Raw genomic sequence first — 22323 nt, forward strand, 5'->3', positions numbered from 1 at the left:
ATTGTTGTCTTCTGTTTTTTAAAAAGAAATTGTGATGGCCACCCTACCTTTCAGCAACCACTACTATGATCAGTCAGGAGCCATCAACATTGTGGTAAGACTCTACAGCATCAAAAAGATTTACTCAACACTGAAAGCTCAGATGATGGTTAGCAATAAAGATTATTCATTTACTTGAGAGAGAGTGAGAGAGTGCACGAATGGTAGAGGAAGAGAGAGAATCTTAAGCAGGTTCCATGCCCAGTGCCAGAGCCCAATGCAGGGCTTTATCTCATGACCCTGAGATCATAATGGGAGCTGAAATTAAGAGTTGGACACTTAACCTACTGAGCCACCCAAGTGACCCAGCAATAAAGTTTTTTTATTTTTTTATTTTGTTTATTTTGGGAGACAGAGTGTGTGTGAGCAAGAGAGAGGCAGAGGGAGAGAGAGAGAGGCAGGGAGAGAGAGAATCCAAAGCAAGCTCTTTGCCTCAGTGGAGAGCCTGACATGGGGCTCAATCCCGATAACTGTTGAGATCATGACCTGAGCCGAAACTGAGAATTCTGGATGCTTAACTGACTGAACCACCCAAGTGCACCTTTAAATTATGTACATTGTTTTTAAAAGACATAATGCGAATGCACATTTAATAGACTACAATACAGTGTATATATAACTTTTACATACACTAGAAAACCAAAAAATTCATGTGACTTGCTTTATTGAGATATTTGCTTTAATGCAGTTGGCTGGAACTGAACCTGCAATATCTCCAAGGTATGTCTGTATACTGCTCAATTCCCAAATTATCAATGGAATTTCTTCCACTCCCTCTGTCCGCTCCTCTTAGCTGCAGAAAAGCAGCAAGGCAAAAGAAAACATGAAAAATGACAGTAAAACAAAGTACTAGACAATAAAGCTCAGTATGTTTGCTGTGGTAGGCTGAATAATGGCCCCCTAAATATCCAGGTCCTAAACCCTGGAACCTGTGAATGGTCAGGGACTGTGAATGGTACAGATGTTATTAAGTTAAAATTCTTGAGATAGAACGATCATCCTGGATTATCTAGGTGGACCCTAAATGCAATTACAAGTGTCTTTTTCAGAGGCAAAGGACAGAAGAAGAAAAAGGCCATGTGATAATGACAGCAGGGGTAGAAAAGGCTATCTATCAGATGTAGCCATGAATTCATGGTAACAACCCAGTAATGAAGAGAGCCTCCAGAAGCTGGTAAAGTCAAGAAAATGGATTCTCCTCTAGAATCCCTGGAAGCAGCATGGCTATAGTGACACCTTGATTTTGACCCTACTGAGGGCCATTTTGGATTTCTGGCTTCCAGAATTATAAGAGAATAAATGTATGTTGTTTTAAACCCTCAGGTTTGTGGTAATTTGTTAAAGTAGCCACAGTAAATGTGTACACTTTGCCTTAAAGGCTGATGTGAAAAAAAATATTCTTTCGTCAAGGTAACTACCCAAGTGACAACTTTGAGGGGTCTAAGTCAAAAACAAAAAACAAAATAAAACATAGGGGATCCAGTCAGTAATGTTTTCTAAGAACACCATTAATTCAGTCATGCTCTACCAAAATCATTCATAATGTTTTTAAAGAGGAAAAAACTATTAAACAAATTATTTCTGCTTGAGGATATACACATAATTTTCATCTAATTTAAAAAGATTCGATTTACTTACCTCATCCCATTCTAAAATGAAGCTTTGGATTTTAGAACCATTGTCACAAGGTGCCTAAAAGAAACACCAAAAACACAAAATGAGTATAAATTAGTACTTTTGTAAAAGATACTGTGATGATCTAATCTGGGGACTTGATTGTGTTACAGATATTCTCTGTGACTAAGCTCCATAAAAACTGCAGAGAATAGATACATATGTATTTATAACCCCACAATCCTTTTAAATACAAGGAAAGAAAACAAAGCAAGAGGATACTCAAGTTTTTCTGAATGGCAAATAATCTCTTTTAGCAAGAACGATCCTAACTTTTATGATCCATTATAAAAAAAAAATCACTTTGCCTTTTATCAGAAGGTTTTTATCAGTTTTAAGTTCCTATGATTAATCCTGTCATTTTCATCAAAACTCATTTTACAATCTAAAAGTAATACTGTGTCATATACCACAGAGTGAAAGAACCAGGGTGCAGAGAAGAAGTCCAAGAGGGCACACTGCTTGGATCTTTGCTTCTAGACACAATGTGCCCATTACCTAAGATAAGATTGCTCATTCATCAATCTGCTAATCTTCACTGGTGAAAATTTCAGGCTCCCTTAGCATTTTATTCTAGTATTTAGTCACTCTAGAACTCAAGAATTTCAATCTTGTTTCTACTTGAATTTCCTTTCTATAATTTCAACTTGTTTCCTCTCTAGTCCTCACTCTATAAAATTTTTTTTTAATGTTTTGTTTATTTCTGAGAGAAAGAGAGACAGCGTGAGCAGGGGAGGGTCAGATAGAGAGGAAGACACAGAATCTGAACAGGCTCCAGGCTCTGAGCTGTCAGCACAGAGCTCGACTCGGGGCTCGAACCCACGAACCGTGAGATCATGATCTGAGCCAAAGTCAGATGCTTAACTGACTTAGCCACCCAGCCCCTTGTCCTTACTTTAGACGCAGAACAACTGATCACTACTCCTTTATAACTTCATCCATTTGAAGACAAGTGACTCAAACTCCTTTTATAAAAATTAAGTAACCTTAGTTTTTTTTAAATGTTTATTTATTTTGAGAGAGAGAGAGAGAGCAAGGGCAGAGAGAGAGGGAGAGAGAGAATTCCAAACAGGCTCCACATTGTTGGCCCAATGTGAGCCCAACACAGGGTCCCATCCCACAAACCTGAGATCATAACCTGAGCTGGTATCAAGAGTTGGATGCCTTACTGATGGAATCACCCAGGAGCCCCAAATAAGCTTGACTTTTGAAATTGTTCTCGAGAGAACTGCAATTCTATGGACTCTATCTAGTTTTTATATAATACTGGCAACCATGTTAATAGCAATCAAAGATGGTCAAATTTTTAATGAAGAGTCTTTTCTAACATGGAGGTCCAAATTATCTGTGAAACAGATACAACTGAAACATCAATACAGATCTTATGTTTCAAAATTTTAAAAAACTGTATAATTTTTAACTGGTTAACATGACCAGAATTTGCTATGTAAGTTACAGGAAAAGCTCACTGATTGGCACAACAAAGGCACTTGTAAGCAATTATAGTACAGAAGAGGCAGAGAAAGAAACTTTGGGAAACTCAACTCTTACACAGTAGAGGAAGAGAATCCCAAGACAGAGAAGATTCCAAGTCTCAGGAAGAAGTGTGTGGCTTTTTTCTACTTTATTTTGTGAAGCTGTTCAAGTCAAGGAAATGGATTCTCCTTGAGTTCTTGGGAGAAGTATGGTAACACCTTGAACAACCTGTGATCATTTCTCCAAGACAGAGGTGAAATTATTAAGTGTAAAGTGTTTTACATTATCTCATTTAATCCTTATATCAGCTCTTTGCCCCTGTTATCCAAACTATACAAAAGAGGAAATGGAGGCTTTAAACAACCCAAATAAGTAGCTCCAGATCATCTAGTCATTAAGAGTAGAGCAGAAATGAATATGCTGACATAAAACCAGTGTTCCAACCCAGCAGTATTCCAGAGGCTGAGCCTTAGGAGGTCTGGTCAGTGCTAGGAATTATAAGAGAGTAAAAGATCAACTTCAGTTAGCTTTTTATCATCATCATGTACTGGCAACCCTGAACGATGTCAGTTGATGAAATACTAGAATACTTCTCAACTGCTACCTCATGTGTCAACTATGCCACTGTTCTCATGCCATGTTAACCCCCAAGTAATGCTTTCAGATTATATGAAACAGTACAGTCAAAAGATCTGATATTTATATCAGTAAACTACACTAAGCCAGTTTTCTTTAATTTTAAAATTAAATAATAACAATAGTTATTATGCTTGTGATGTCCCAGGCATTGTGCTATGGAAAATACAGATATTATCTGATAATTTTCCCAACAACTCTGAGGTATATAATACTATCTCCATTAATAGTAAAAATGATTATCTCTTTCCTCAGCCATACTGAATACCATATATATATGTCTATTTCTAGAAAAGTACAAGCCTGGGTAACCTTTGTGGGCAACAAAGAGGTAGCACTGTTTATATCTTACACAGACCTGCTAGGATACTGTTAAAGACAAATTCCAAAATTCAATTTTAATTTATCTTCAGAATAAAGAGCAGTGTCCTACAGAAATCTCAACCTACATGAAGGTCACTGGGCTGCTACCCTGTCTTACCAAAAGGAAAGAGTCTTAGCATACTTACAAACAAAATGCTACTCTAAGTGACATGAAATAAAATTAGTCATATGTAATCACACATGAAAATATATGTATGACATACTTGTATGATTTATGTGTGCTAATAGTACTTGAGTACTTCTTACCTACATAAAGCATCTAATATCCTCAGAAGAACTAAAGACTAACAAGCCCCAAACAAGTTGTAAGCTCCAAATTTTCAAAATCTTTCAGAAAGAAAGGCTAGCCCTGAGTTTTATTCTTTGGGTAAAAGCAGATAATTAAATCAACACTAGCACTTATTTTTCTCTTTGCAAATCAATGGTTGTTAATGGGTGGTTTTCCCTTCTGGGGGATGTTTAGAAATTTTGCTGTGGGTTATTTCTGACCATCACAATAATGGCAGAGGGAGGAAAGACTGACTTTTAGGGGTGGGGATCAAGGATGCTAATAGTTCTGCACAGCATCGGGCAATAAGCACAATGAAAAATAGTTCTCTTTCTCTAGGACTTCTGAATGTCTCCAAGGACATCCATGTAGGTGAAATACCTGTTTATAATTATCAGAGCCTAGAACCTAATTCCATGTTACAAGGTATTTTTTTCATAGTTTTAAGTTACTGGATTTTTCCAAAATATATCTACTCTGCAATCTGAGACACACTGTACTTAATTTTGTTCAGAAATTTACTAAGACTCGTGTATCTTTTCAGCAAATTATGTATCATTTCAGCAAATTATGTCTCCAATGGCAATGCTATGTGTGGTATTTGAATTACCAATTCTACCTATGGTATATGTCTACTTCATTATATCTCCTTATATATAGGCCCACCTGCAGGTGGGCCTAAACATTTATATATTAACATATATATATTATTCTATTAAAATGCAGAGTATTTAATGGAATATTCCTTTAAGCCACCATACTGATATTTTTCAAACTCTGAATCTAGTTATTATGAACCCCATTTTAGGATAAAATTCAGGATATAAAGGCATTGTAATGAGTTTGAGAAGCACTGCTGAGACTTTCAATGTCATCCCATGTCCAATATAATAAGGACTGATAATTATATATGAATCTTTTCTGTTATATTTACATATAGTAAGAAAAGTCATTAGGAGTATTATTTAAAGATATCACAAATGCCCATTTACTATATGTAAAGAAGAAGAACAAATTAGCTTAAAGTTCTTTTTTGTTTCAAAAAAGAAAAAACTCACAACTGAAATTTAATATTAGTGGGGGTGGAGGGAGTAAACATCCAATTGGAAATACTCTAAAGAATATTGTTACCTTCCATTGCAAAGTGAGTGAATTTTTGGTCCGATTGGCTATCCTTGGTGGATTAGGTATGTCAGGTTCACAGCTTAAGGTGGTAAAGCTTTCAGCTTCTGAAGGAGTTCCCTTTATAGAATTATATTCTGCCTGGACTCTATGGTGATAAAATAAATAGTTTTAACCAGCAGAATCATTGTATCCTACCTTCAACAGCCATCAACCTTTAAGTACTTGGAAATTACTAAGGTGCCCTCTAAATGTTCCATCAAGGAAACATAGGTGGAGTGCCTGGCTGACTCAGTTGGTAGCTTGATCTTGGTGGTTATGAATTCAAGCCCCATGTTGGGTATAAAGATTAATTTTTTAAAATGTTTGTTTATCTTTTAGCGAGAGAGAGAGAGAGAGATAGAACGCGAGCAGGGGAGGGGCAGAGAGAGAGGGAGACACTGAATCCAAAGCAGGTGCCAGGCTGTGAGCTGTCAGCCCAGAGCCTGATATGGGGCTTGAATCCACGAACTGTGAGATAATGACCTGAGCCAAAGGAGAATGCTTAACCAACTGAGCCATTCAGGCACCCTGAGAGTACTTAAAAATAAGTCTTTAAAAAAGAAAATATGTGCATTAGAAGTAAAGGATGGACCTTAAAAAAAGAAAGGATAGACCCTTGGCTTTCATCTTTTTTTAATGCAACCGAAAGTAAGAAAGACATTTTAAATTGTGACAAAACTGGATGTGTGAAATGCACTTTCTCATACACATACATGACAGAAAAGAGTCCTGAAACAGTATCACTAAGGGTAATATACAGATATTTTCCATTCTATTTGATTATTTCATTAAAATAATGCTGAATATAATCCACAAAATTTCATGATTCAATAATGGTTGCAATCTACAGTTTGAAAAGTGTCAATGGACAATACTTAGGGTTCATCCACAGAAAGTATAATTAAAGGTTTAATTTTATAGTTTAGTAGGAATAATCCTAACCACAAATGCTTTTTTCTTTCTTTCTTTTTTTTTTTTTAATGGAGGTGACTAACCAAGTGTATATTAGTGACTCCCAGCTGGGAAGGCTGAAAATATTGGTAAGTTATAATAGAACTATGCAGAATAAAACAGTATCTAAGTTACTTCTCAGTTAAATGTTGTGAATTTTTTTTTTAAAGATTTTAAGTAATCTCTATACCCAATGCGAGGCTCAAACTTAACAATCAAGAGTTGCACACTCCACTCACTGACTGAGCCAGTCAATCGCCCCTAAATGTTGTGAAATTTTAAGAGTTTTAATATCCCAAACTCTTTCTGGAACAGGAAGTAGTAAAAATACATTAACTATAAACCAAATATTACTTCTATTTTTGTTTTATAAAAATTTCAAAAGCTGGTAGTTTTCCATGTGATAAATTAGATATGTAGACATATTATACTTATTATCTATATATTCATTCCACTCCAAAAATCTTAGATAGGATGATAAACCCTTCAGTATAACACTTCAATGAAATGTTTTCTTTTGGAATGTAATAATTGTACCAAAAGAAAACCAAAGCCAATATAGTCCATATTTTAAATGCAAAATTGATAACTTAAATTACATTCTAGGCTTTTAATGAAATCACTTAAAAAACTACCTATACTATATCATATTAGAGCAATATATAGGAGTTCCTTACTTTGCATGGTAATCTGTAGCTGGCTTGAGATCATTTAAAGTGACACTTGTTTCTTCTCCTCTGGGGGGGGAAAAAAACATTTCACTGTCTGATAAACAAGCATTTCCAGAACATTTACATTATATACTACAGTTTGTGGTAGTTTATGAAATTATATAGCTTTTTACTTTATCAACTGTAACCATATTCAGATTCCACTAATACAGAATTTGTGTAATAAGGATACATGCCAAACTTACGTATTTGCATAGCACTTTAAAACAAAAAGGTGTCCTATGCAAATCAACTGTGTAAGCCAAACTTTTTTTTTTTTGAGTATAGTTAGGAAAGATATTTAGTTTATGAAAAAAATTTTAAAAATCAGTAGTTTCAATCATTTAAAAATCCATTTTGCACAATCAAAATAAGAAATAACACGTGTACTCCTGAAAGCAAAACCACCAAATTTTTACAAGGAGTGTGCCACTACTGCATTTTATTAGAATGTAACATGAAACCTTATTTAAAATATTACAATTTAATGAGATTAGGAAAAAAGTGAATAATCTGAAGTAGAGCATTTCACTCATAGCCACTATTGTACTTTCACATTTTCAAATATAACGGTACATATCTTAAAATAATCATTTGATACGATGACTTGTATGTATGGTCAAAAACCCAGCCCATTTTCAATCTTTTTAAAAAAAATCATTAATCTCTGTTCCATTTCCTTCAGCCAAGTTTCTCTCTTCTCTTTTTATGAGATTCTTCTCCATCTTTTCTCAAATCAAAACCAAGAAATATGAGAAAGAAAACCTCTCCCCACTGAGAGAAGAACACTTAATGAATTGGGCAGTAGAATCTTGGGAGAGAGACCTTAAATGGTGCAGAGTAAAGAAGGTGACTAATGTCCCTCTTCTGTTCTCTGATCAGGCTGTAAATGGAAATAAATGCTTCATTCTAGCAAGCAGCTATACCTAACTAGAAACTGCCATTAACATAAAAAGAAACCTTGATGTTGATGGTCCTTTACTCTTATTTACCCCTTAGGTAACTTTGTCTCTTTTAAAACATATGAATAGAATAAACACAAGGAAATCTCAATAGAGAGAAGAAGGCAGGACTTTTTTCTAACCTTATGTTACTAGAAGATATATACTGGAGCACTTCCACTCTCCTTTCTTCCTTATATTAGCTATTTTTTTAAACAATACCAAGAAAGCTATGTGTCCAGTGTTCTATGTTAACTATGATCATTCAAATCACTAACCTACCTCCTTTACAATCTTTCCAGTGTTTAAATTATAATAATCAACTTCACTCTTTACTTTTTCATTAGAATAAGCAATTTCTACATGAAAAAGGACAAAAAAATATTTTACAACTGTCAGTCATAAATGTCACATTTTAGCCAATGACTCTATGGCTTCTTGGTATATAATAACACTTTTGAACCAGGGAAAGAGAATTATGGTAGGCTTTCAACATATGATTATTAACATACCAATATACAAATAAGGAACAATGATACTAAATTCATTTTATAATAGGGAATTAACTTGACGTATAAGAATTAAAGCCAACTCCTTGGAAGAGCGTTACCAGATTTCATAAGTTCATGATAGAAAAATTCTCTGTTTCTGATTTGGGCTTCTACTACTATAATTTATACCTCTGTCTCAGGAATATGTGAATAGTGAAACATTTATTAGGGGGCCAATTGAAAAATACTAAATCTGAATGTGGCCAATGAAAGCAATTATTCCAAAGGACTGTAGACAGATGTGTACCAGCTGGCATTTGGACTACATACACTGAAATCAATATCACTTGTCAATTTATAGCTTCAAAATGAAAGCATCAAGAGGGAAAAACAGAACAAAATTAGTATTAAGCTCTTTATGATAAACCCCTGGCTTACATAATGGGAGGGAGTAAAACTAACAAATACTTACACATATACACTTTTATATTTTCCATCTTTCCCAGTACTTGAGACCAGAATATCGTAACTATAGAGCTCTGGCACAGTAGTCTCATCTGTTTCGCCATTTATGAAACTGGAAGGAGGTGACCAGGTAAGTACTACTGTCCTTGACTGGATGTCTGAGGCCTGCAAAAACATAATATTTAGAACTGTCTGAAACTATAATGTGTAGAAGGAACAGTGAAAAATCTAATGAGGTTTCAAGATTAAACAAAATATATCTGTATCTACTTACATAAAATGGCTCACAAATAGAAGCCTGTCCATTTGTAGAGGAGATATAGTTTGTTGTGAAAGGGCAAATGGGTTCAATAAAAAATCCAAGGACCATTATGGGCCACTTAAAACTATTAGTGTAAACACCATATACAGTCAAAAAAGAATGGGGAAAAAAGTCCACTCTTGTAATGTATTTGAAAAGGTTCATTTCCTCAATTTAGAAAGTATCTTATGGCTCAGTTGAGCATCTAACTCATGATCCCATGGTAGAGTGGGTCTTAGCCTTGTGTCAGACTCTGTGCTGAGTGTGGAGCTTGTGAACTCTCTCTCTCTCTCACTCTCTCTTTCTCTCTCTCTTCCTGACCTGACTGACCTCCCCCTCTCTCTTTCTGCCCCTTTCCTCTGCTTGTGATTCCTGCTTTTAATTAAAAAAAAATTTTTTTTAAAGTGTCTTACAGTAAGAAAAAGATAAACTCAAGAAAAATGAGCACACAACATGAACTGACTGAAGAAATATAAATGGATAATCTAACAGATGATGTGTAAACGCAGTCACAATTAAATAAGCGTAAATTAAAAACAAGGTAACCATTTTTCACCCAACAGACTGGGAAGATTAAAAAGTTAGTAATATGTTCACTGCATTAAGGGTTTCTAGAAATGGGTTGAAGTATATATACAGTGTTACATTGGTTTCAGGTGTACAATACAGTGAGACTCAACAATTCTATACATGTCTTAGTGCTCACCATGGTGAGTGTATTTTTTTTTAAGACTTTATTTTCAAGTAAACTCTACAGCCAGTGTAGGGCTTGAACTCACAACCCCCCCAAGATCAAGAGTTGCATGCTCCACTGAATGAGCCAGCCAAGCACCCCTGATAAATGTATTCTTAATCCCCTTTATTTTTTTCAACCATCCCCACATTCATTTCCCCTCTGGCAATCACCGCACCAGTTTGTTCTCTGTATTTAAGAGTCTGTTTTTTGCTCTCTTTTCTTGTTTTTTCATCTGTTTTGCTTCTTAAGTTCCACACAGGAGTGAAATCATATGATGTTTCTCTTTCTCTGACTTATTTCACTTAGCATTATACCCTCTAGGTCCATCCATGTTGTTGCAAATGGTGAGATTTCATTCTCTTTTATGGCTGAGTAATATTCCATTGCATATATGGTACATATATACCACATCTTTATCCATTCATCTATGGATGGATGCTTGAGACTGCTTCCATACTTAGCTATTATAAATAATGCTACCACATAAGAGTGCATATATCTTTTTGAATTAGTGTTGAATTAGTGTTTTTGTTTTTGGGTAAAAACCCAGTAATGGAATAGTTATGTTTTTGGAGGACCCTCCATATTGTTTCCCACAGTGGCTACATTAATTTGCATTCCTACCTAAAGTGTATGAGGGTTCTTTTTTCTGTATATCTTTGCCAACATTTGTTATATTCTGTTGTTTTGATTTTAGTCATTCTGATAGGTGTAAAGTGGTATCTCATACTGGTGTAGTCCTAATACTTTAATTTTGCTTTTGTTGCCTTGCCTAGGGAGACATATATAGAAAAACATTCTGCACCTGATGTCAAGCAAATTGCTGTCCATGTTTTCTTCTAGGAGTTTTGTTTTCAGGTCTCAAATTTAGATCTTTAATCCATTTCTAGTTTATTTTTATGTAATTACATTCATAATTGAATACATGTAAATTAAGACAAGGTACCAATTTTTATACAGCACACTGGGAAGATTAAAAAGCTAGTAATAACCACTGTGTTAAGGGTTTGGAGAAATGCACTCTCTCTTAAATGTAGATAAGACTATATATTAGAGTATGTATTGGTATGATCTCTGTGTAGAGCTACTTGGGAACTACTATAAAAATTTATGATTCAAGACTTCCATTCTCAGCAGCTTTTTTTTTTTTTCAGGAAAATAGCCTATGAACTAACATAAGTACATAAATATATGGAAATCATCTGAAATAAGTCTTCTATATGTATGCTATTTTAGAAGTAAAAGTGGCTTTTATATCTATCTCATTTGATTCTTATAATTACTCTCTAAGACAAAAAAATATGTCACTCAACTAGTAGTGACTAGGACCTGAATAAATCAGTTTTTTTCCCATTACAAAATGCCTCCACGTCGAATTCACTTCTAGGTGGTAGCTGAAAACAGACATAACAAAGTAAAAATATGTCTGAGTACTGATAAAGACTAAACAGTAGTAAGCAAAAATGAAAAGAGAAGTGGTTGGATTATATTATACAAATGTATAAAATACAGTATATTTTAATTTTTGTGGCAGACTGATCTTCTCAGGTAGTGATCAAAACCACTCTTGAAGTTGTCAGGTTAAATGAGGTCTAGCTAGGAAGCTACTGAAATGACAATCCCCTTGTATGGATACTGGGATTAGGAAGTAAGAGTATAACTGAAGATAACTCAAAGGCTGAGTCTAAGGAAGCCTGGAGTCAGATGTTCCAGTGATCATTAAAAGGAAAAGGAAAGGATAAAAATTCTGAAAGTAAAAAGGTACTGGATAAAAGGCAATCCATGTCTAATTTTAAGCATTATTAAAATAAAGATGTCAGCAGATTTTGTCAGAATGAGACAACACAGTTTCAAAGAAGCCCAATAAAAAAGGCAAATACTTTCATCTAATACCATTAGTTATTTTAGCATGTGAGGAAATACAATACTATATATACTCCATTTTTTGGAAGAAGTAGTTTCAGAAGTCACTCAACCTAGGTCACTCAACTCCTGAATGTGCAGCTGAGCTGAGACTATTAGCATGTTTTCCCCTATACACCACACCTGAGTCATACTGAGTGAGCTTTTTTTTTTTTTTTTGGTTCCTCAAATGTTGGTCACTTTGCACTATTCTCCCCACACTAACTCCCACCCCCACCCATAGTCCACAGTACTACTATTTAAATTTCAGTTCAATTACTCTTCCTTAGGGATATTTATTTTTATACCCCTGCCAAAATATTACTGTATTTTCTTACAGCACTGTATCTCTTTGTTCTGGCACTCCAAATAGAATTTCATATTTACTGCATGATTTATTCGACTAACTTAAGCTCTGAAGGCAGGGGCCATGCCTATCCTTTGCTTTTCATTCTATCTCTGGCTTTTAGCACAGCATGTGGGGTTTTATTACTGGTCAAATATTTATGGAATGAGTAAGTGAATACTCATTTAGTTTGATGCTCTAAATGAACCAGAACATACAAAAACAACTACACACATACACACACACACCCCTACACCTCACAAGTAATTTAGTAAAGGAGTTATAGCTACCCCAACTGTAAAGACAAATAAAACAAAGCAAAACAATCAGCACTACTTTGTTTCAGGACATAGAGGACTTATTTTACAAAATTACATCTTCCTTGTAATACTGGGCAGGAAATTCTTTAAAAGAATTATTCCATTATTTATGGCCTGAACAAATTATACTTTTAATATTATATACTATAACAAGTAAATACTGCTGGTATTAGCTATTATGTCATTTAAATACCAATTCTATTAAGGCTTGCAAATTTCTTTTTTTAGTAAATCTAGTGATATACATTTAGATATACAGAGATCTTGGAAGGATATTGACTGAATTTTAATACTACTTGTTAAACCTGTTCTTGTTTCAGTTTCCTCTTCTGTAAAATAGGGGAAATAGTACATAGGAGGTTGTTCTAGGAATTAAAGAAAATAATGCATGTGTTTTCAAAGAATTTTGAACAGAGTCTGACACTAGTAAACTTGCATTAGCTATTACTATGGAGTAATTCTCTATATGTTTATATAATTTACATGTATAAGCTCAATTCTGTTTTGAGAAAGAGAGAGTGAGCAGGGGAGGGGCAGAGAGAGACAAAGACACAGCAGACTCTGTATTATCAGCATGGAGCCCAAACCCACAAACCATGAAATCTTGATCTAAGCTGAAGTATGTTGGTTAACTGATTGAGCCACCCAGGCACCCCAACTTTTGTTTTATTTTTAATATTAGTGCTGCAAAAACTTTTTGTTTGTGTAGCTTTTTACTGAGAAATAGGTCCTTATGGTTTCAGAGAAGTTTAATTGATATTTCTTTTGGTTACTAGTAAAAAACACTTTGGGGTCTAAATGGGCTTAAAACATTCAATTTGTATGAGCATTTAAAATTAATCTTTTGTCAAGTCTGATGTAAATAGTTTTCTTATTAGGAATGATAGCCTTTACTTAGGCTTTTTAAAAAAAAGCTGAAAATTTTATGTAGTCAGTTTTACTAATATATCTTTTGCTGATTTTCTTATTTCTTCTATTAATTCTATACTTATATAGTATTGGGTAATATTAACTTTCTTCTATAGTTTAATTCTTTTTATATCTAGAGTTAACTGAATATATTTTATATGGAAATCATAGAAATGGATTTTTAAAAAGCTAATAATCAGTCATACCCACATTATTTATTATATCTTTTTCTCTTCCAATGATTTTCAATGTCATTAGGCATATATTAAATCCTAGTTTAAAAAATGAATTCTCTGGAGTGCCTGGGCGGCTTAGTCAGTTGAGGGTCTGACTTTGGGTCAGGTCATGATCTCAAGGTTCTCATGAGTTTGAGCCCTCCATTGGGCTTGCTGGTGTCAGCCTGTCAGCATGCAGCCTGCTTTGGATTCTCTGTCCTCCTCTCTCTCTGACTCTCTCCTGCTTATGCTCTCTCAAAAAATAAATAAAACATTAAAAAAATGAATTCTTGATGGAATGTTCTGCTTTACCAATCAACATATCTCTTTTTGTATCAGATCTATATTGCTCCATTATTGATATCACATTACTTATAATACAGCTTTAAAAAAATTTTTTTTAATGTTTTATTTATTTCTGAGAGAGAGAGAGAGAGACAGCATGAGCAGGGGAGGGTCAGAGAGAGAGGGAGACGCAGAATCTGAAACAGGCTCAGGCTCTGAGCTGCCAGCACATAGCCTGATGCGGGGCTTGAACCCACGAACCATGAGATCATGACCTGAGCCAAAGTCAGACCCTTAACTGACTGAGCCACCCAGGCACCCCATAATACAGCTTTTTAAAAAAATTTATTTATTAAGTTTACTTTTTATTTTTGAGAGAGAGAGAGAGACAGAAAGAGAGAGAAAGAGAGAGAGACAGCAAGCAAGGGAGGGGCAGAAAGAGAGTAAAACAGAATCCCAGGCAGGAAAGAAAATCCCCAGGCAGGCTCTGCACTGTCTGTGCGTAGCTGGATGTGGGGCTCGAGCTCATAAATTGTAAATCATAACCTGAGTCAAAGCCAAGAGTCAGGTGCTTAAGCAACTGAGCCACCCAGGCACCCCAAATTTTTACTTAAGTAATTTCTACACGCAATGTGGGGCTTGAACTCACGACCTCATGATCAAGAGTCACGTGCACTGCTCATATGGTTTTAAAAAGGACTTGATTTAAATATACCAAAATCCTATGTGAAAAATACTAAATATAAATGTCAAGAAAATACATGCAATACTTACCACTGGTTTGACAATGTTGGAAAGAAGTGCTTCAAAAGCTTTAGTTTCTTCATCTTTTTCTTAAAAAAAAAAAAAAAAGAAAAAAAAAGAATATTAAAAAGTGAACTTAAATGCAATCATCCCTCTCTCTCCACAATGTGTCTTCTGAAACTATGATTGTAATTGGAGATTTTTATTTTGTAGTTCTCACTTTAGTTCATATTCAGGATTCTTCTGCTTCAGTTTCTATTTCCATTTTAACTATGATCACTAATCATAATACCACTATATATATCTGAACCAGTCACAAAGTTTTTCTAACGTAAAGTATATTGTTACTTATAAAAAATACTCTCTGGAATTCTCATTTCCCAGTTTCCTACCTCTTAAAGTTACCTGACGAGTTGACTGCGTATTTGTTTCTTGATAGGCTGTAACTATGATCCCCAAAATAAAAATATAAATGACTTGACCAGAACTTGTATCCATAACTGATATATGTGAACTTTAGCTTAACTCTTCTGAAATATCATTCATTCTGATTTCAGAATGATTTTAACTCATTCTGAAAAAGGATGATCAGAAGGTCTCAAAAATATGGGGCAATATTCTTGTTAATAACAGCCATGAGGCTGTTAAAGCATTAAAATGTGTGGGTGGGGGATGGGTATTATAAAGAAAATGAAGTAGTGCTCAGAGTTCATATAGTGGAAGTTACTCACAAGTTGGGGAAGGTTCCTAGGGAAATATGAGAATTTTAAGAACTTCTGAAGAAAGTAATGGAGAATACTCAATCCTAACTATAGAGTATATAGACTGGTAAATGATACAATGAGTTGCTTTCAGGGACTTACATATAAAAAAGTTGAGAGAAATAAAAAACTAAAATTGATAAAAACCAGCACAGCCTTGTCAAAGGCACAGAAAGAGAGGAAAATGAATCTGAACGAACTTTATTAGGGTTTTCCTTTCAGACAGAAATTTCTCTTGGCTAGTAAAATTTACAACAAGGTGAAATTACTAACTGAGCTTTCCCAAATTGTAAAGAGAAGTACCCTAGCAACAATTTGGGTTCTAAAATGTTTTCTCACATTTAGAAGTGTTATTAATCTATGGCTTATCTGGAGCATGATGAAATAAATGAAAAAATATACTTCTGGTTGATTAAACAATGATGAAAAGTACTAACAGGACTAGTTAAAATAGTTACCTTCTATTTCTGTATCAATTTGTGCACCACCTTTCCCTTTCCCGGACTTGTTCTTTGCTGATCCTACGTTTACACCACTAGCATTTTGCCCTTTTATAAGCCCATTATGTTCATTTATGGGAGAAGGGCATTTCTGGGGTGATGATGGTGGACTGCTCATTTTATCTTTCTGTGTTCCCTGGCGATCCTTTAATTTTTTCTGTAAACGTTCATATGTTTTACTAGATCTTTCATCTCTAAAGTTGGACCTTCCATGAGTAGAGTGAGCATCTAGGAAGAAATAAAGATAAAAACATTTTAAAAGGTCAATTTACTGTAAATACATTTATGGCACAAAAAAGGAATAGGAAATAAATCTATCATTACATAAAAATTATTATAAAACATTTAAAGAATAATTTTGCAAAAAAAGCTATTTCTGTTTCTCCATCAACTTGAGAGAATGAAGCTTTTTGGTTATAATTATCTATATCAAATAAATTTAGAGATGTTTCTTTTCTTCATCTTTTCCCAATTAACTATTAATCTCCACAGAAGCAGCTTGGTGGTATGTTATGATAATCAAAGGTGGGGAGTAAGACCTGAATTGAAATGTGTACAGTCCTTTTTTCTTTTGCTCTTTTGTAGCCATCACTTTTAGCATCTCTTTCAATTTCAAATATATAAAATAGGTAAACAGAAAACCACCATGTCTAAATTCCCTGATGACTAAAACAAAACAAAACAGAAAACAAAACACCACAAATCAAATCACTGAAAAACAGTTTTAGGAGTTAACAAAAATAAGTGGGATTGTTTAGTAAGAACAGAATCTAGGTACAAAATACTGTATCTCTAGATATCATAAATTCAATGTTGTGATTCAGAAGAACATATTTATTGTACTAAAAGTCACATAGCATTATAATAAAATCAATAAGCTCCAAAAAATTGTTAAATTAATTGTCTTCAGAGTTTATTTTTATTTTAAAATTAAAATCTGTAATGAGAAAAATATTTTTTTAAAAAGGCTCAAAAATCTCAGTAAAGTTTTAATTTATCAGTGTTTTAAGAAAATTAGTACAATATTCTTTTTTTAAAATATTTTCTTTAACGTTTTACTTATTTCTGAGATAGAGAGAGAGAGAGAGAGAGACAGCATGAGCAGGGGAGGGTCAGAGAAAGAGAGAGACACAGAATCCAAAGCAGGCTCCAGGCTCTGAGCTAGCTGTCATCACAGAGACTGACACGGGGCTCGAATCCACAAACCGTGAGGTCATGACCTGCGCCAAAGTCGGATGCTCAACCAACTGAGCCACCCAGGCGCTCCTGTACAATATTCCTGAAATGAGTATTATAAGGATATGTACATAAAACATTAGAATAAAAAAACAGGAATTTGGTTATCTACACATAAAAGAAGGGAGTTTGGACATCTACCTCACACTATACAAAAATTAAAATGAGTCAAAGACCTAAATGTAGGAAGTAAAACTATTAAAGAAGGAAATATAGCTGTAAATCTCTATGACTTTGGGTTAGATAATAGTTTCTTTGATATGACACCAAAAGCACAAGCAATCAAATAAAAATAAATCAGATTTCACCAAAATTTTTCTTTTCTTCATTAGAGGATACCATCAAGAAAGCGAAAAGACAATGTGGGAGAAAATATCTGCATATCATAAATCTGATAAGGGACTTGTATCTAGAATATACCAAAACTATTACAACTCAATAATAAAAAGACAAATAACCCAACTAAAAAAAATGAGTGCAGGATTTGAATAGACATCTCTCCAAAGAAGACATACAAATGGCCAGTAAAGCAAATGAAAAGATGTTCAACATCAGTAATGAGAGACAAGGAAATCAAAACCACAATGAGACAAAAGTTCATACTCACCAGAATGGCTAGAATCAAGTTTTAGCAAGGATATGGAGAAATTAGAACCCTCACACATTGCTGATAGGAATGTAAAATAGTGCAAACACTAAGGAAAACAGTTTTGCAGCTTCTCAAGAAGTTAAACATAAAATTACTATACAAGCCAGCAATTTCACTTCTAATCCAGAAGTGAAAACCTGTCTATATAAAAGACTTGTGACAACTGTCAAGGCATTATTACTCATGATGGACAAAAAGTGGAAACAACTCAAATGTCCATCAGTTAGTAAATGAGTAAACAAGATTATATTCACATAATGTAATACTTTTCAGCCATAAGGAGGGAGTAGCATCATACACTCTTGAACTAAGCCTTAAATGAAACAGCCTAAATGAAAAAAAAAAATACAACATATTTGCATGAACATTTATGTCAAATATACATATTGTGCATATATTTATATGAAAGAGCTAGAATTTCCTTTTCATGGAGACAGCTACTGGTTACAAAACTACTGTCAGTTATTTGGATACAGTGGTAGATGCTTTGGCTTATAACCTTGAATCCAGAATGACTCCTGTCTTCCATCACCGGGTAGCTAGTTTCTAAATTTGTACCCTTGGTGGATTTGTAATTTTCACTTTCCTTCACATAATTATGAATCATATCCATGTATTCTAATATCCCCTCTGAACAACAATGGGTTCTACCAATGCAAAATAGCAATAATTATAACTTCTAGTTTTTTATTATAATTTTCTCACTTTTTAAAAAATAATTCATAATAGAAGGATGAGACTGATTTGTAGCATAAACTCTTGCTACTCAAATTTTCACTGGACCACTGCATGAGCCTTACCTGGGAGTTTGTTAGAGATGCAGAAACCCAAATTCTATCCAAACCTACAGAATCAATATGCCTTAATTGGGCAACAGAAGTTTGAAAAATATGATACATGACAGAACATATAAGATACTGTTTATAGGCTATGCTGTATATTTAAAGTTCCCTATTTAGAGTTATTTATTCTGTAAATTTACTAAACATTGTGGTAGATACTACTAAGTGCAAGTGACAGATTAAAAAGATTTAGTTCTCAGGGAGTTAACTGTCAAATAAGGAAGAAAGGCATACAAATTAAAACAAAATCAAATTGTGTTAAGTTCTGTGAAGGAAACAGGTTTCAGTGTAAGTGACTGATAAGGTAAGGTCACAGAGGGTCTGAAAGCTGAAATCTAGCAGGGTGGGAGGTAAGAGCCTTCCACAGAAAAGGGAAAAGAGCGTTCTGGGCAGAGAGAACACCATGTGCAAGGCACTGAGGCAAAAAGAGCTTGGAGATTTTGAAAAACTGAAGGGGGTGGGATGGGGACAATGGAACAAAGCAGTCAGAGGCCACAGGACAGAGCCTTATTCAGGCCAGTGGTTTGCAACCAGGGCCAATTTTGGCCCTAGGATTCATTCAGCAATGTGTGGAGATAATTTTAGTTGCCACAACTGGGTGAGGGTAGGGGAGGGTGGGTTGGTATGCTACTATCATCTGGTAGGTGGAGAGCAAGGCTTCTCTTGAATATTCTACAATGTACAGTTTTGCATTCCAAAACAAAGACTCATCCATTCCCAAATATCAACAGTATAGAGGCTGAGAAATCCTAGTCTAAGGGAAGGTTCAGGATTTTATACTAAATATAATGAGAAGTTACTGAAATCTTTAAAATATGAGAATGGTTTGATTTATATTTTAAAATGATCACTCTGGCCTCATGAGCCTAGATGGCTTGGTGCAAGAATGACAGCATAGAACAGCAGAGAAAGCTGCTGTTACGTTGTTCTGACAAGAGGTGATAGTGGACTATATTTGAGTAGCAGTGGGGAAAAAGTAGATAGAACTGGGAAACTTCTGAAAATAAAGCTGGTAACAACTGATGTAGGGGTTAAAGAAGTAACAATCAGATTTGACCATGTGCTTTTCACTTCAGCAAACTGAGTGCACAGTGGTACCATCTATCAAGACAAAGATGACAGAGAAAAGCAGGCTACATAATTGAGATTTATGTTTAGAAACAATATAAGAGAAATGCATGAGGCAATTAAGTGGAGGTATTAATAAGAAATTAAGCCTGAAGCTTTGAGGCCAGGTTTTGGCTGGAGATACAAATCCAAGAGCTGTTAGCATATGGTATATAAACCCAAAGGAAATAATTAGATTACTATTTTGTATGTGTGTGTGCTTGTCTATTCTTCCCAATAATTTGTTAACTCTCTGGGGGCCAAGGTTGAATCTTGTTTTGTTTTGGTTTTTCAATCCTTTACATAACCTAGCAACTTTGGTAAGTGGCATCACAGGTTTAAGGATTTAACACCAGTATGATTACTTCTGGCTGAAAAATTTCCTCAGAGCCTAGCTGGCAAGACAGAGAAGAAAAGCTCTTGTTTGAGCATGTCCCCACTAAATACTGCTGTATGATATAAGCTATTTTACCTTTTTGATTTTGTTTACTTTTTGCTTTGTAGGGTGATCATGAAGATGAAATACTTAATAACATAGTGCTTGGACAAAAGAACATGATTATGACACTGCTAGGGTTTGGTAATTTCTTTTATATAACAAGAGAATAGATAGTATTTATTTTATCCAAGTAAAGGAGAACCAACTCCATAAAACAGGAATATTTTTAGATATCTTACCTACATCTCCATATACTTGCGAAGATTGATACTGTGGCATATACTGTGTTGCCATGTCTCCAGCTCCGGTCACTGGTGAGTACATATGGCGTGGTGGAGGGGGCATCATGGTTGGGACAGGAATGAAACCGGGCAGAGGAGGAGGATGTGGAGAACGGTGTATAACTGTGTGACCACCAGGATGAAACTCTGGTGCCTGAGGAACCACAACAACTCTTCGAACGCCATTGTCTTCAATAACCTACACAATGAACATTAAACATTTATTCCATAAGATATAAGCAATTCTTCTATAAAAGGTTAGAGTAAGAATTTTTATACCATTAGAAGTTCATTAAGAAATATTACAGAATCAGTATGAAAAAAATTTATTAAATACACTAAGCACATATGAATTAGTATTGATCAACATGAGGTAGTTTTTATTATACAATGCAATATAAATCTTAAAACACTGATGAGATTAGCTAAATAATAATATAAACAATGGGCTACAATATTAGGTATTTATTCCTATGTTATGTGCATTTAGTGATGTGTTAAGATGCGTTAACAATGAAAGGAGACTCAAGACAATTTTTGGTTTAAATACAACAGGATCAGGAATTAATTTCCTTTTCCATATTAAGGGTGGGAATAAGCTATGGAAAGAACACAAACTGTGAAATAGAAATGGGGAAAAAAACTGGATCCAGATGTCTAAGATCAGCTATATATTGCATTTAGATACAAAATTCTTATGACCATGACCAAGAAAATTTTAACAGTTTAAGATCTTTTCACAAGAGACAAACACCTAATATAGTAATTCCCAGTGAAGAAAAGTTATCTGTGGTTTTGTTTTAGAAATTATACATTTCCTTTAAGTTTTTATATTAATTCCAGTTGATTAACATAGAGTGTAATATTAGATTCTGGTGTACAATATAGTGAGTTAACACTTCTATATAACCCTGGATGCTCCTCACAAGTACACTCCTTATTCCCTATCACCTATTTAACAAGAGAGAGAGAGAATCCCAAGCAGGCTGCAACTGACAACAGGGCAGGACCTCACAAACTGGGAGATTATGCCTGAGCCAAAATCATGAGTTGGATGCTTAACTGACCAGGCGCCCCTAAAAAATAACTTGTTTTTGACCAAAACAAAGACATTGGTAGTAAGGCAAGAGACTAATGTGAGGGATGTCTTTGCAGGGTTATATATACTAAAAGGGATGATGAACACAAAAACAAAAGTAAATTATTTACTTTATATAATTTTGCAAGGTGATAAATATTATGAGGAAAAAACCAGGTAAGTGGGATGAGAAGTATCCTGGGAGTAGGATGGATTACAGATAAGATAGAGTGACTAGGATAGGCGTTACTGGCAAAATGAAATTTGAGCAGAAAAGAAGGAATTAGCCATGCAGAAATCTGGAAGAGTGTTCTGGGCAGAGAAAACAGAACAAAGCCCCTAACAGATAGAAGTAGCTTTAGAAGAAAGCCAGTGCAACGGGTTCAGTATGAAGAGACCGGAAAAGTATAACCAAGCAAGGTAGGAAGAAGACTGTGGAGTCTGGATGTTTGATGAAGCACGTCAAGGAAGAA

General features: G+C 34.7%; 1 protein-coding gene across 9 annotated transcripts in view; it reads right to left on the bottom strand.

Annotated features, from left to right (window-relative positions):
- FNDC3A (fibronectin type III domain containing 3A) overlaps nucleotides 1–22323 on the bottom strand; it is a 147113-nt gene that overhangs the window by 27565 nt on the left and 97225 nt on the right. For all 9 annotated transcript variants that reach the window (XM_039252154.1, XM_039252156.1, XM_039252152.1 and 6 more), the window contains 7 exons: nucleotides 20731–20971; nucleotides 16177–16446; nucleotides 14988–15046; nucleotides 9207–9364; nucleotides 7270–7329; nucleotides 5609–5747; nucleotides 1678–1731 (listed from right to left, as the gene is read on the bottom strand). In XM_039252154.1, the coding sequence (XP_039108085.1) occupies nucleotides 1678–1731; nucleotides 5609–5747; nucleotides 7270–7329; nucleotides 9207–9364; nucleotides 14988–15046; nucleotides 16177–16446; nucleotides 20731–20971 (981 nt within the window). The remainder of the gene's footprint in view (nucleotides 1–1677; nucleotides 1732–5608; nucleotides 5748–7269; nucleotides 7330–9206; nucleotides 9365–14987; nucleotides 15047–16176; nucleotides 16447–20730; nucleotides 20972–22323) is intronic.

Source organism: Hyaena hyaena, unplaced genomic scaffold (genome assembly GCF_003009895.1).
Source record: "Hyaena hyaena isolate Hyena2069 unplaced genomic scaffold, ASM300989v1 scaffold_410, whole genome shotgun sequence".
Lineage (NCBI taxonomy): Eukaryota > Metazoa > Chordata > Mammalia > Carnivora > Hyaenidae > Hyaena > Hyaena hyaena.